Source organism: Pseudoliparis swirei, chromosome 9 (genome assembly GCF_029220125.1).
Source record: "Pseudoliparis swirei isolate HS2019 ecotype Mariana Trench chromosome 9, NWPU_hadal_v1, whole genome shotgun sequence".
Taxonomy (NCBI): Eukaryota; Metazoa; Chordata; class Actinopteri; order Perciformes; family Liparidae; genus Pseudoliparis; species Pseudoliparis swirei.
Genome location: NC_079396.1, coordinates 24676204 through 24691344, shown reverse-complemented (window position 1 = coordinate 24691344; position 15141 = coordinate 24676204). Strand labels below are relative to the sequence as shown.

Genomic DNA, 15141 nt, shown 5'->3' with positions numbered 1-15141 from the left:
GAGAGTAGTGAAAGAAAGAAACAAAGCTCTTAAGCTGTTAAAAAGAACACATAACTTCCAGAATCTGATCCAGTACAAGCAAGCGCAGGCAAGAGTACGGGGAACCATTCGGAAAGCAAAAAGGGAAAGCTGGAGGAATTACTGTAGTAGAATTGGGAGATCAACACCTGTGGGAGAGAATTGGGGCATGATCAGAAGCATGAGAGGAATCAGAAAAGTATGGCAGTATCCAGTACTGAAGAAAGGGGAGGAAACGGCAGCGACAGATGGGGAGAGGGCAGAGATGATGGCAAAAGCCACAGCTCTGGCAACCTTACAGGAGAGGGTAAATTAGGGAGGGAAAGGACACGGTCGGCTCATCCTGGTGCTCTGGAAAGAAGAGACAATACTCATAGTTCAATGGATGCCCCATTTACTTTGGAAGAGGTTAAAAGGGGGATAGAAAGAGCCGGATTGACATCACCAGGGAAGGATGAAATATGTTATATAATGCTGAAGCATTTGGGTAGGTTAGCAATGACGAAATTGGTATCATTTTATAATCAAATTTGGGAAATGGGGAGACTTCCTAGATCATGGAAAGAAGCTGTGATTATTCCAATCAGGAAACCGGGCAAAGATTCATCAAATCCAACAAATTATAGACCCATAGCACTAACCTCTCATGTAGGTAAAATTATGGAGAGAATGATAACCGAGAGATTAAGCTATTATATGGAGACCAGGGGAATGATAACACCTCATCAAAGTGGATTTCGGAAAGGTAGGAACTATGGACCCAATTATTTGTTTAGAGACAGAAATCAAAAAAGCCCAGGTAAATAAGGAGTCAGTGATGGCGGTGTTTTTTGATGTGGAAAAGGCATATGACATGGTTTGGAAGGAAGGGTTGATGATTAAGTTGAATATTATGGGAATAGGGGCAGAGTATACAATTGGATTAAAGACTTTTTACTTGACAGAGTTATCCAAGTCAGAATTGGGACAGCACTATCGAGAAGATACCCGGTGGAGAATGGTCCACCTCAGGGTCGTGTAATCAGTCCAATACTGTTCTCCATCATGATAAATGATGTGTTCCTTCGAGTTCAGAGTGATATTGGACGATCCCTATTCGCAGATGATGGAGCGTTGTGGAAGAGGGGGAACAACATAAACCACATTAAAGGGAAGGTACAAGAGGCCGTGAATGAAGTAGAAAGATGGTCTTATGCATGGGGATTCAAGTTTTCTGTGGGGAAAACTAAAACAATCTGCTTTACTAGGAAGAGAGGAGTGGTTACTCAGCTAAAGCTATATGGGCAAATTATTGAACAAGTGAAGGTTTTTAGGTTTCTAGGGGTGTGGTTCGATGATAAGCTAACATGGAATGAGCCGATTCAGATGATAGTTAGGAAATGTAAAAATATTTTAAATGTGATGAGGTGTCTAACCGGGTCGGAATGGGGAGCCAGCAGGCCTGCAATGAAGAATATTTATATTGCGCTGATGAGATCAGTTTTTGATTCTGGGTGTATAGCGTTTGGAACTGCGGCAAAAACGTCACTAAAAAAGTTGGATGTGGTGCAATCTCAGGCTCTGAGACTTTGTTGTGGGGCTTTGAGAACAAGTCCTGTGTCTGCTCTCCAGGTGGAGGTGGGTGAGATGCCGCTGCATTTGAGACGTAAACAATTAATGTTGAGCTATTGGGCCAATCTGAAGGGCATTCCGTGGACAAGCAGCCAACCACAAAGGGGCTCATGCCGTGTTGGGAAAGCCAAAGGGACAAACGGGGCTGCTTTGCGTGGAGTAGTGGACAATTTGCAAGGGAGATGGGGTTGAATCAGATCAAATCCACTGCTACCGTGTCGCTATCGGTAACACCTCCTTGGTTATTTTCCTCAGTATTAGTTGACCAATTTTTTCTCACTCTGAACAAAACCCAAGCACTTAAAAACATTGACAATATTGCAGGAATGGTGGAGGATAGGCTAAAGACGACATATAAATCATTTACTCCGGCATTCACGGATGGATCGAAAGATCCTCGTACAGGTAGAACCGGTTTTGCGGTCACCATCCCATCTTTTCGTTATGAAGTAAAACGGAGATCGTCAGACCATCTGTCGGTGTATACAGTCGAGACATTGGCCATTCTAGCAGCACTACAGTGGGTGGAGGAGGTTCAGATAAGTAAGGTCATCATTTGTTCGGATTCCAGTTCAACATTAATGTCATTACAATCACTCACATCTAACAGCAGGCAGGACTTAATCAATGAAATACACGAAGCACTTTTCCGTCTTAAGCATATGGGTATTTTGGTAGCATTCATGTGGGTGCCGGCACATAGAGGGGTAAAGGGAAATGAAGCAGCAGACAAACTAGCAAAGCAAGCATTGGAATGTCAGAACAAGAAGGATATTTTATTTAGCAAATCAGAAGCTAAATCAATAATAAAGGAAACATTATAAAGGAATGGCAGCACAGTTGGGAGGCAGGAGGCACAGGAAGACATCTGTATACTATTCAGAAGGATGTTAACAAGGGGAGGACAACAATATTTAGCACTAGAGAAGAAAACATATTGAGTAGACTCAGGATTGGACATACAAAGCTAAACAAAACAATGCAATTAATTAAAAAACACCCAACTGGACTGTGCGAGTACTGCAAGACAGCAGAAACGGTGGATCATATCATGTGGCATTGCCAGACATTTGGAAACGAGCGAGGCAGGTTGAAGAGGAGGCTGGCAGGAGGAGGGGTGCAATTGAGGGATGCATTATCCTTGGGGGCAGGAAGGGTGCTGCAGTATCTGAAGGAGACAGGGTTGAAGAGAAGAATTTAGGGCACTGAAGTTGACAGGGCTCCCTTCTTAGTTTAGTTTAATTTTCTTTCATTTTTATTTATTTTATTTTTGAGGGGAAGAACTCCAGGGGAGCGCTTGATTCCTCCACGGTGAGGGCAGCGCGGCCAGCTCATGTTTGCGCGCTGCGGCACATTAAAACATTAAATAGCCGAGAGTTTTTTTCAGCGTGAGAAATACGATGTGTGGCGGGAGTGCGTGATTTAAGACCGAAATGCGTGAGTCTCACGCTCAATGCGTGACACTTGAGAGCCCTGAATTGTACATCATTAAGTGTTTGACCATTAACTAATAATAAACAAAACTATTCAAAACAAAGACATATTAACGCAAACATGTTAATATAAATGGTAACAGGGTATAACTCACGGATGAAGCCGATTTAGTGGACCTTAAGGCGTGGATTGCGCAGATTGTCAACAGATTACACTCCGTGAGCTCGTGTGCCAAAAGCGGACTTCCTGAATGTCACTTCTTCTTCTTCTTTTTGTTTTTAGGCGGCTGGCATCCAAACTGGTGCATTACCGCCACCTACTGCCTTTCTTTGCGAACTAGAAATAGCAAGCCCTTTATCCCCTCAAAAATAAAATAAAATAAAATAAATTAAATTAAAATAAACTAAACTAAGAAGGGAGCCCTGTCAACTTCAGTGCCCTAAATTCTTCTATTCAACCCTGTCTCCTTCAGATACTGCAGCACCCTTCCTGCCCCCAAGGATAATGCACTCAAAAAAATAAATTGTTGGTGTTGTAAATTATACTTAATTAATTGGTATATATTCTACATTGTATTAATACGTTTCACTGATTACTAGACTTTATGAAGTAAAAGTTACACATTTTAATCATACAATAAATTAACTCTGCGGGAAGAATAAATGTTACTCCCCAATTTCTCATACTGTTTACATGTTTTATAATGACTGAACATAAACTGAAAAAGGTAAGTAAATTTTAATTCATCTAAACATCTATCGCGTTTGAATCAATCGACGCGCGCAATTCGCATTCGAGGCGGCAACGCGACGAGACGAGACGTTGGAGGAGACGTTGGACGAGACGTTGGAGGAGAGCTTCATGCCAGAACAAGTAAGTCGTCTCTACGTTTTTGAAAATATATGGTCCTTGTTACGCGTGTGAGAGAGAAAGACGTTTGCGAGCCGCAATATTCCAACAGCTGCCGGCTTTATGTTAGTAACGCTCGGTACATTGTTTGAACATACTGAAATAAGACTGAAACATGCTAGCTATGACAGCGCTGTGTTAGCTCATGTTTGCTGTCTGGTTCTCTGTCGGTTTCATTCAGTGGCGGCTGGTGACATTCTTTTTGTTGGGCGGCGCGGTTTAAATAGCACTCGACAATGAGAAGAAACAAGGCTTTGAGTAGAATATTGTAAAAAACAAAGCTTTATTTCAAGAACACACCGTGCTCAACTGACTCCTGCTCGGTCGGAAGTGCAACTGAAGCCTCGCCATCGAGACACAACTCATGGAGTAGATGGTGGTGTTCGCCGTACTCTTTCCTTTCTTTTTTTAAATATCTTGAACCCAAAATCAACGGTTGGTTGCGCACGCAGGTCCGCTCCAGGTACACCGCGCTGTTTGGCCCGGCAGGTTTTTGACAAGACGTTTTTGGTGCGGCTGTACACGCACACGCACGTTTGGCCAGCGCCCGTAAAAGGGGGCGGGGCTTCTCTCAGTGATGATGAGTGGCGATATATTATTTGAAGTCACATTTAACTGAAGTGGTTGTTGACAGGGGCTTACTCCTACTCTGTTGCTTCTATGTTCCTCCACACTCCATGCTTCCACAAATGAGTCTTGCTTTCACTGTTTCTGCAGATGTATGCAGTTCATTTTGCATGAACAAGGGGTTCAGTATTGACAACATATTTATTTATTCACAGAACCAAAGCATTGGGATGAAACGAGAAACTATTATCCGCAGCCTTATCCTGTACCTTGGTGAGAAAGAGGAGGCGTTATTTGAAGACTGCCTGGTAAGTTTTTTAAATTTATTTATTCATTTTATTGTATCAAAGTTTGTGTAATGTTTAATTAGCTGTTAGTTAATTAATATGTGGATACCATTGTCTAAATTCTTATTGTATGTTATATACAGGTGGACAGCCGCAGTGATGCATCTCAACACATCGTGAGGATCGTGGTTGTCCGTGGCACCGATGGAGAAGATCCCGTTGACGTATCGATCCTCCTTGAAGGCAAGGAGATGTTGGCGGGATGCGATTTATTTACTAAAAGACTGGTTTCAAGCATCGTACAAGGGTTATTGGCACGGTGACAATTTTCTCTTGTGAAGGTTTTGGAGGGGATTCCCCCCACGACCTCAAAGTCTTATATTTAGGTAGATATAATTTATGTAATATAAAGCAGGAGGGTTATATCTGAGAGACAATTGGGAGGTCAAGGGTCAGTCTGCAGAGTATGCGTGCATGTGTATATGTGTGTGTGTCTCTGCCTGTGTGTGTGTGTCTCTGTGTGTGTGTGTGTGTACGTATGTGAGTGTCTATGTGTTTCTGTCAGTGTGTGTGTGTGTATATGCCTTTTATATTGTATTGTTTGAATAAATATAGACGTTTTATACTACTTCCGCTTAACAGATAAATCTGACATTTATTTTGAAAGGTTCAAAGGAAGCTCACTTTGTTTTAGGTTAAAATGCGAACTTTATGGTGTAGATTACGGACAGATGCGCATTTTATAACAAGTTTAATAGTTGATTTGACCCGTATGGGACTGACTCTGTTAAGGTGGTGATGAGGTGGTGATAGTGTACGAGTTTTAATTAATGTATTGTCACCTAAAGAAAGAAAATAAAGGAGAGTCACCAGCAGTAAATCTTCACGCCAATTCATATGATCCGTTACAACGCTTATTGCTGTCATAATACGCAGGCGAAACATATAAAATAATAATAAATAAGACTAGAGGACGCTTTTTCCAATTCATAACAGAATTGTAGAAAAGAGAGATAACAAACGGCAAAGATACGTTGATCAGAGTATTTGTAATACGTCAAATACAAACGTAATCTGGAGAGAAATACGTTTCAGTCAAACGTAACTGCAAATTGAATTTTAGGTCTGGGGGAACGTAATTTTTGTGATGCAGGGTTGCATAAATGTACACAGACTGTAAATGTTCAGCAGCTGTTTCAACATGCATGTTGGTGTTGTGTCAAGTTAGGCACCAGTTCTGTCACTTGATTGCAGATTAAAACAAATGTTTATATATTTGTATTTTATTTTTCTTTATTATCCTAAGTGAATTTCTTGACACTGAATTTTTATTTAAGAAAAACAAGAGTTTTTATAAAATTGAATCTTATTTGCTGACAAAATAAATATTTTGAATTGCATTGTGGCTGTGATTTGTGATGTATAAAGATTATGGTTATTTACTCTAAAATTAAGTATGTTATACTTAACACTGTCTAGTAAAAGTTACTTAGTTAGTGTTAGTGCAAATTGTTACGAGGATTTTATTAAGTAAATCCTAACTTATAAAGTATAATAAAATCTACCTAGTTAATTCATAACTCTAAATGATAGATTTTACTTAATAATTTCATAACATTGAAATTTCTGTTTGAGAAAAAGTTAAGTAGACTTTACTTAATTAGCTAAATAAATATAAGTTATGTTTAAGCATAATTAAGTAACAATTACTTAGTATTTTCATGGTTATTTACTCTAAAATTAAGTATGTTATACTTAACACTGTCTAGTAGGATTTACTTAATCCTTCAACAGTAAAAGTTACTTAGTTAGTGTTAGTGCAAATTGTTACGAGGATTTTATTAAGTAAATCATACAAGTTATTTCTTTGAGTGTAGAGAAACATGGGATACTAGTAGGGTGCCAGAGTGGATTTAGGAAAGGTAGGGGAACCTTGGGTTCAATCCTATGTTTAGAAGATGACGTAAAAAGGCACAGGTGAACAAAGAAACTGTGGCAGCAGTGTTTTTTGATGTAGAAAAGGCGTATGATATGCTATGGAGGGAAGGGCTATTGATTAAAATGCATTCCATAGGAATTAGGGGGAAACTGTTTAATTGGGTTAGGGAATTTCTAGATAAAAGAACTATCCAGGTAAAAGTAGGGACTGAAAGCTCAAGAACATTTGAGGTAGAAAATGGGACGCCACAAGGGAGTGTGGTAAGTCCTATTTTATTTTCCATTGCAATAAATGACATCTTTGGAAAGGTCTCACCAGATGTGGGAAGGTCACTATTTGCAGATGATGGGGCTCTATGGAAAAAATGTAGAAACTTGGAACATATTGTTAAAAAATTGCAAGAAGGGATAAAACAAGTTGAAAGGTGGGGGAAGAAATGGGGATTCAGATTTTCAGCAGAAAAAACGAAAGTAATGCTCTTTACAAGACGGAGAACCAGGGGAAACTGTCAGCTGAAGCTGTATGGGAGCAATTTAGAAATAGTAGAGACGTTTCGTTTCTTAGGAGTACACTTTGACAGCAGATTAACATGGAAGGACCACATTAAAAACGTTAGCGATAAGTGTAAAAAAGTAATTAATGTATTGAGATGTCTGGTAGGGTTGGACTGGGGAGCAGAGGTTGCATCTCTACTGCACATGTGCAAAGCTCTAATTAAATCCAGATTAGATTATGGTAGTGTAGCATATGGGTCAGCTTCAGAAACCTCACTTAAGCAGCTACATGTTATCCAGGCCAGGGCCTTGAGAATCTGTATAGGGGCAGTAAGAACATCACCTGTGTGCGCCATCCAAGTAGAGACCGGAGAAATGCCACTGGGTCTTCGCAGAAAGCAACTGCTGGTTAATTATTGGGTAAATTTGAGAGGTCATGAGGGTAGTCATCCAACTAAAAAAGTACTGCAGGCATGTTGGGAAAGGCACAAAGTGCCAAAGACGAGTTTTGGCTGGAGAGGAGAAGCAGCAGCAAGAAGCCTAGGAGTCTCTGAGATAGAGCTTATCCCTACTGTCATTTGGCCAATGACTCCTGTGTGGTTGCTGAAGGAACCAGAGGTAGACATGGAGTTGCTGCAGATTAAGGTAAAGCAAAAGAATCCTGATCTAGTGAGTGAGTTCTATGAGTACACAGTTGGAAAATACGTAGAGCATGTGCAGGTTTTCACTGATGGATCTAAAGATCCAGTTGCAGGCAGTACAGGGTCTGCTGTTTCAGTCCCGAGCAAAAATTATGAAATATACAAACGCACTTCGGATTTTCTGGCTGTGTATTCAGTTGAATTGTACGCAATTGTCTTGGCATTAGAGTGGATTGAGAAACAAAGACCAGGCAAAGTCCTTGTGTGCAGTGACTCCATGTCGGCACTCGCCAGTCTGAAGTCGGGTCTGTCCAAAACGCGACAAGATCTACTGTTTACAATATTGACAATGCACTCAAGAGCAGTGGAGCAAGGCATTGAAGTAGTATTTTTATGGGTGCCGGCTCATGTAGGTATCAGAGGGAATGAGAAAGTGGACAAACTAGCCAAACAAGCACTAAAGGAAAACAGAGTACAAGTAGATGTTAAGTTATCTAAAGCAGAGGGAAAGGGCATCATCAAGGAAAATATCAACAGGGTGTGGCAACGTCAATGGGACCAGGAGACGAGGGGGAGACACTTGTACTCAATCCAGAGTAAAGTGAGCGGGGTAAAAGTCAGGGGAGGAAATAGGAGGGAAGAAGTCACAATGGCAAGATTGAGGATTGGGCACAGCTATTTATGCAGCACATTATTTGTGATGGGGAAACACCCAACTGGACTTTGTGAGCGCTGCCAGGCACCAGAAACTGTACAACATGTTCAATTCAATTCAATTCAGTTTATTTGTATAGCCCAATTTCACAAATTACAAATTTGTCTCGGAGTGCTTTACAATCTGTACACATAGACATCCCTGCCCCAAAACCTCACATCGGACCAGGAAAAACTCCCAAATAACCCTTCAGGGGGAAAAAAGGGAAGAAACCTGGAGGAGAGCAACAGAGGAGGATCCCTCTCCTAGGATGGACAGATGCAATAGATGTAATGTGTACAGAAGGACAGATTTAGAGTTAAAATACATTCAATGAATATGACAGAGTGTATGAATAGTTCATAGTAGGCATATTCCACGATGGAGACCTCCACGATCCATCAGGCAGATGGCGGTGGGGAGGAGGAGTGGGCGGAGTCTCAACAGGACAGTGGCGTAGTCATGAGCAGGAATTCCACGACCCAGACCTCGATGATCCATCAGGCAGATAGGATCTATGCCGTCTCATAGGGTCCGATGACCCCATGAGACGTAAAGTCAAAAGGACTTTTGTCACCACATGCAATAAATACAGGTCAGAAAGGAAGGTCATGTTGGAAGAAATGGAGAGACTAGGGATGAAGGGAAGAGAGTCACTAACTCACGCAGTTATTTATTTTGTCCACTGGGGGCGCTGTTTTGCCCTTTTTGCCAATCTATATATAACGTAGTCCTGTTAGAGATAAGAGTTTTGTATTTATGAGGGAGCTGATGTATGGATGTGGTCAGCAGGAATAAAACCTGGAAAATAAACCTGCGGACTCGACTTCTTCCTTGGCCAGTACAAGTCCGTTACACTAGCTGTGTAATCCTGCCCAGAGGAAACGCAGGTCGAGGACAGCTTCACTAGTGGATTGCTGCTTATGCTTCAACTCTGTCACAAAACATGTTTGGCAATGGGTGCACTTTTTTTAGTTGGAGCAGCTCTGACTTGACGCCCCTTGTGGTGATCCAGGTGCACCACACGTGTTTCCTTAATTTAAAAGAAGAAGATTCAAAAATCTCTCACGTGCATTGTTTTCCTTCTCTCCATTGTTCTCCTTGAAGCCCCGGCTGCAGGTCTTTTCTCTTCAGTAAACAGGTATAGTTTTGAGGAGCTTGATACCTGAAGGCTCTGGCTCCCATCCTACTTTTTAAGACTCTAGGAACCACGAGTAGCCTCGCATTTAGTCATTACTTTACTTTCTTACTAACAGTGTTACATATCTCCCTGTGTGTGTTTAAGAAAAGATTAATAATAAATGAATAGTTAACACAGGTCATTTGGATGATGGAGGTCTGGATCGTGGTCCATGCCGACTACCAACTATTCATACACTCTGTCATATTCATTGGTTGTGTTGTTACTGTGTATTAATTTGTGTGTCATGATTCCTTCTGGTCACATGACGTCTATTGTTCTGTCCATCCTGGAGAGGGATCCTCCTCTGTTGCTCTCCTGAAGGTTTCTTCCCTTTTTTTCCATGTGAATTTTTTTTGAATAGTATTTCCTGATCCGATGTGAGGTCAAAGGTCAGGGATGTCTGTGTACAGATTGTAAAGCACTCTGAGGCAAATTTTTAATTTGTGAAAATGGGCTAAACAAATAAACTGAATTGAATTCTAGAACTCAGACATGGCCTCAAAGACTGAACTACTATGGAGGATTTAAAATTACTTAAGTATAAATAAATGAATAAATGCATGAATTAATATTGTGGTGATCCAGGTGCACCACACGTGTTTCCTTAATTTAAAAGAAGAACATTCAAAAATCTCTCACGTGCATTGTTTTCCTTCTTTCCATTGTTCTCCTTGAAGCCCCGGCTGCAGGTCTTTTCTCTTCAGTAAAGTTTTGGACCGGTCCTGGTCCTGGTCACATGATCCTTCCCGGTCCGTGTTGGAAATCACCGACGTGACGTCACCGCGTGTCTTCTCTCTCCAGCCGCTCGCGTCACGATGAAGCGATGCTCTCACGTTGACGCAGAGCGACCCGCCCCCCTCTGATCCTCGTCTGCGGCCCATCCTTCTCCTCCGTCGCTTGAATCTCGAGCTGTCTGATCGTCTCCGTGACGACACACTTTCTTTTGAAGACTCGTGAATTATGCATGTGTTCAAACTTTGGCTGAACTTTTGATGACTCGTGAAGATCCTCAACAGCTGCGACACTGCAGTTCAACCACGGCCCACGTTTCTGATTCCCTCTCTCTCTCTCTCTCCCTCTCTCTCCCTCTCCCAGGCCTGACCCAGGCTCAGTGCACCCCCGTGCCCTTGCCGGCCCTGGGCACCCAGAGGATCATCCAGGGCAACGGCACCACGGTGGGCACGGTCATCTCCCTGCAGTGCCCGGCCAAACACACGCTGGTGGGGAGGCAGCTGATGTGTGTCATGGACACCAACAGCACCCACTGGGTGGGGGGCACCTACTGTAAACGTGAGCAGCAGTTAATATAGAAAAAACGAACCCCCAAAAAATGCACATACACACACTTCGTAACCGAAATGTGTGTGTGGGCTGATGAAATGTTCCAAATGCTTTTACCGGGAAAATTACGGCGGCTGGAGAAACTTCCTCTGAGCCGTCTGTCTGCTCATAATTCTGAAGAGATTGGATGAATATGAAACATTATGTGTGTGTGCATTAGAGTTGCTATGGGCTTAAGACACTGACGCTAGGATTTTGCTCGCAATAATAATGAATTATTCTGAATTCTATTATGGTGTATCAAACTGGAGGTCCCGTGCTCGATATAAAATGAGAATGTGAATCCGATAGATACGTTTAACAATATTTAATGGCAAGAAGTCGAAGCAGTAAATTGAAGCTACGATCGTAGGGCCGACCGGAATATTACGCCACAGACTAACAGCAAAGTAGCTGACAGGGAACTGTCTTGTAAGCTTCCGACCGTCTAGAGAACGAACTCACCCTTTCCACCAGTATTTATTAGTAACGGCATCCACACCTCTTAATCCTAAAAGTTAGTTCCATTGGTCAGTTCAGCATGCTACACTCTAGTTGGCTTACGGCCAGGTCATAAACAGGTAATAAAACAGGTCATAAAATAGCCGGGTCAAACGTCATGACCAATATTACTTCCGGTCAGCTATGTGATGAAAGTTCCCTTTCACAATAAAAGTCCCACATGTCACTCTCCTGCTTCAAGCAACGTCACGGACTTCAACCGGCTTCCAACTCATGTGTCAACATTGAAACAATAAACTAACTTTCATTCTCATGCGGCATACATATAATCATAAACACACATACAATTATAAACATTACTTCTGCCATTGACATATACATAGAGTAGACATTACCCCTATGCTTCAAAACACATCAACAACAATATCAATATTCTCCCTAATATTTCCTATGATAATATTTTGCTATATGTATTAATTTAAAGCACAAATGTTCCCGATGTACCTGTGCAAAGTCAAAATGACCTATTACAACTTAACAATTCTGACACACATTCGAGAGGAAAAATGATTCCTCACTTGAGGACGAAGCTCATTAAAAGGAGGATATTAACGCAAATGGAGGTGGAGAGGAATCGTGTCTCGTCTCAAAAAGTGAGAACAGGACCCTAATTATGTTTCAGGCTCAATCATCATGAAAAGACGCCGTCTGGTGTGAAACTGACAGACATTTAAATAACTGAATTTATGTTTTGTTTCCCGTGACTTCTATCTGCGAAGCCTCAGGAGTCCGATGAGGAATTGTTGAACGTAGATTTTTGCAGCATGTCAAATGAATGTGTTGCATGGCGAGTAAATGCAGTGGATGAGTCAGTCGCCGGTCTCCTCCTCAGCGCCGTCTCCCTTTGAGGACTACGGTTTCCGCGTGGCCGTGCTGGCGTCCATCGTGAGCTTGGCCGTCATCTTCTTCATGTCCGTGGCCTTCATCACCTGCTGTTTGCTCGACTGCATCAGAGAGGACAAGAGGAAAAACCACGAGAGGTGAACTTCAATAATAATCTGTTACTTTCAGTAGAAGTCCTCCATTTCAGATCATGAAAGGCGCACTGTGGAGAAACTATAAAGTTATGCTTATGGTCATTGATCCTCAGCCAAATGCATGTTGAGCATCCCGGAGCTCTAACAAGATGCTCTGACTGTTTTTGGAGCTTTTGGTTTGTGAAGTGGGCGGAGCCTGGAGGCTGAAAAAAAGACATTTTAGGCAATCAAAAAGGTTTCGGTTAACGTTGGTGAACTGAAAACACACTGTGAAAGGGTTAAAGTTGAAAAAAGAAAACAACTCTCAGGTACCTGTCAATCACGAGGTAGCCCCGCCCTAATGCATACACCGCTTTATGATCGAGTTTTCTCTAAAAGAACCATCATCTATTCAATTAACATCACGCGGTATGGAAGAAGAGTTGAAACTAGAGATTGAGAGCATGACCTCCTTTTCTCTGAGACTTCTATACAACCGGAGGAGTCCAGAGAAGTTTAAAGCACTTTGGATGAGTTGTCCGCTGTGAGGCGATTGGCCGGACGACCATGGCACCGCCTGCTTACATGAATGTGCATCTTCTCACGGGAGCAGTTCCAGAGTGGAGCACAAATACCTCAATGTTGTATTAATGTTCTCACTTTCCATCACTTGGAGCTTTAAAACATGAAGAAGATGCATTCCCGGACTGAAACACTGACCTGCAGGTTTAAATGTGTCTATTTCTTCAACAGGGAGTCCGAAATGTGGCAGTGGGAGGAGCAGGCCCAACATCAGGGGGACGACAGGTCTCGCGACGGCCATCAAGGCAGGAACAACAACAACAACAACAACAACCCCCAGGACAAAGCGCAGTCCCTGCGGGACGCCGGGACCCCGGCCGTGTGCGACAACACGCGATCCTGCAGGTGAGACTCCGGCTGACTTTTACTGAAACTGTAAAAAAAGCCCCCCCCCCCCCCCCCAAAAAAAAGGAGGGTAAAACATTGAAGACACAACTTCCTGTCTCGTCATCCACAGATGTCATCAGCTCGGCCCCGCCGCCCCGCGTCAGACGCTCCCCGGCTACGACTACAACCGGCCTCTCTTACCCAGAAGCCCGATGTCCGCGGAGGCCTCCTCGGGTCCGCCCGAATACAACGGACCTCCTCGGTCCCGTCAGACTACGAACCCGGGCCTGCCCCGGGTCTCGGCGGCGGGGGGGAGGCCGCACGGAGGACGGCACGGCGGCTTGCCGGGAGTGAAGCCGCCCACCGCGGATGAGGCGAGCGCGAGGAGCGCGAGGCCCGCCCAAGACTCTTCCATCCGGATTATCTCAGTGTGAGGACGAACGAACATCGGTCAAGAACTTGTTTCCGGGCCAGAACGTGTCGGTCCGCACCGCGAGGACTACGGGGAGAAATAACTGAGCGTCGCTGATCTCGTCGTCCTGATGGAATCTGCAGTTGTGCTCAGTGTGGAGGCTCTAGAGCAGAGGCGGCCGACACGGGGCCCGCGGCCACCTGGTCGACCCGCGGGGACCACTGAGTCGCCCGCAAGGCGTGTTCTAAAAATAGAACAAGTCGACATTGAGCGACAAAACAACAACAACAACAAAAACGGCCAGCGTTTCTGAGATTGGAGTGAGACAAGGAGGAAAGGTGATGTTGTGATCTTGGCAATTAAACATCTTTGATGTGACGTGTCGAAATCTCTAAAGCGTCTTCAGCGCAGCGCTCACTCAGAAAGGGGGCGGGGCTTCCCAGTGCTCACTCAGAAAGGGGGCGTGGCTGCCCAGTGCTCACTCAGAAAGGGGGCGTGGCTGCCCAGCGCTCACTCAGAAAGGGCGCTAATCAGAAAGTGATGTTGCTCTGTCGCTTTGCTTCATTCAGTGGATGATAACGCAGGAGACAGCATGTCAGGGTCATGGTGATATTTTATGCTCATTTGGACTCTATCAGTGAGATAAAGATGAACTAGCTCAGTGTCAAATGTACCAGTCAATGGAGAAAATATAATAATAATATATATTGATGCAAAGAATAGAGAGATGCCGATAGTTTTTTATTGTATTTCTAATTCGCTCATTAACTCTCGCTCAATGGAGACAGTTTCTAAGTTTCCCTTTGATTTGCTTCAAGTTAACCTAAATGTAAGCAGGTAAAACCTGTTAACAACTACTGATATATTATATTACTCACCTCATTGGCTGTAATGCTGGCTGTCTGAAGCCCCCCTAAAATAGGCCTAACGCCACTGCAGCAGACGCTCTGCTGAAAGCACCCTATTTCTGGTTATCACTTTCAAATCTATTGTCCAGTATCATCCAGGAGGGGGCGCCAGAACCCCCCCACTGGGTTGAGGAAGAGCTCTCTCTCTCTCTCACACTCACACACACCTAGACACCCCCCCCCCCCCCCCCACACACACACACACGTACTTACCTCTATACACACTTACCTCTACACTTACCTAAACACACTTACTTACACACACACACACACTCACACCTAGACACACACACACACTTACACTTAGACACACACACACACACTTACACTTAGACAC

The 15141-nt window shown here is 43.4% G+C and overlaps 1 protein-coding gene and 1 long non-coding RNA gene across 2 annotated transcripts; both read left to right on the top strand.

Moving 5' to 3' along the window:
- The first annotated feature begins 3816 nt into the window (after positions 1-3816).
- On the top strand, positions 3817-5333 carry LOC130199437 (uncharacterized). Its single transcript, XR_008832835.1, has 3 exons — positions 3817-3936; positions 4755-4847; positions 4970-5333. It is a non-coding gene; the product is annotated as an uncharacterized LOC130199437 (long non-coding RNA).
- Positions 5334-8177: 2844 nt separating this feature from the next.
- On the top strand, positions 8178-14193 carry LOC130200139 (sushi domain-containing protein 3-like). Its single transcript, XM_056424145.1, has 5 exons — positions 8178-8205; positions 10873-11067; positions 12452-12599; positions 13329-13502; positions 13615-14193. Exons 1-5 carry the CDS (start codon positions 8178-8180, stop codon positions 13916-13918), a joined length of 849 nt encoding a protein of 282 aa, XP_056280120.1. The 3' UTR covers positions 13919-14193.
- The last annotated feature ends 948 nt before the right edge of the window (positions 14194-15141 follow it).

Bases quoted from the DNA above. Each gene is read 5' to 3' on its own strand.
- LOC130200139 (XM_056424145.1), top strand. From the start codon at position 8,178: ATGTCGGCACTCGCCAGTCTGAAGTCGG. The intron at 8,206-10,872 runs GTCTGTCCAAAA...TCCCTCTCCCAG, and splicing joins ACTCGCCAGTCTGAAGTCGG to GCCTGACCCAGGCTCAGTGC. The intron at 12,600-13,328 runs GTGAACTTCAAT...TTTCTTCAACAG, and splicing joins AAGAGGAAAAACCACGAGAG to GGAGTCCGAAATGTGGCAGT.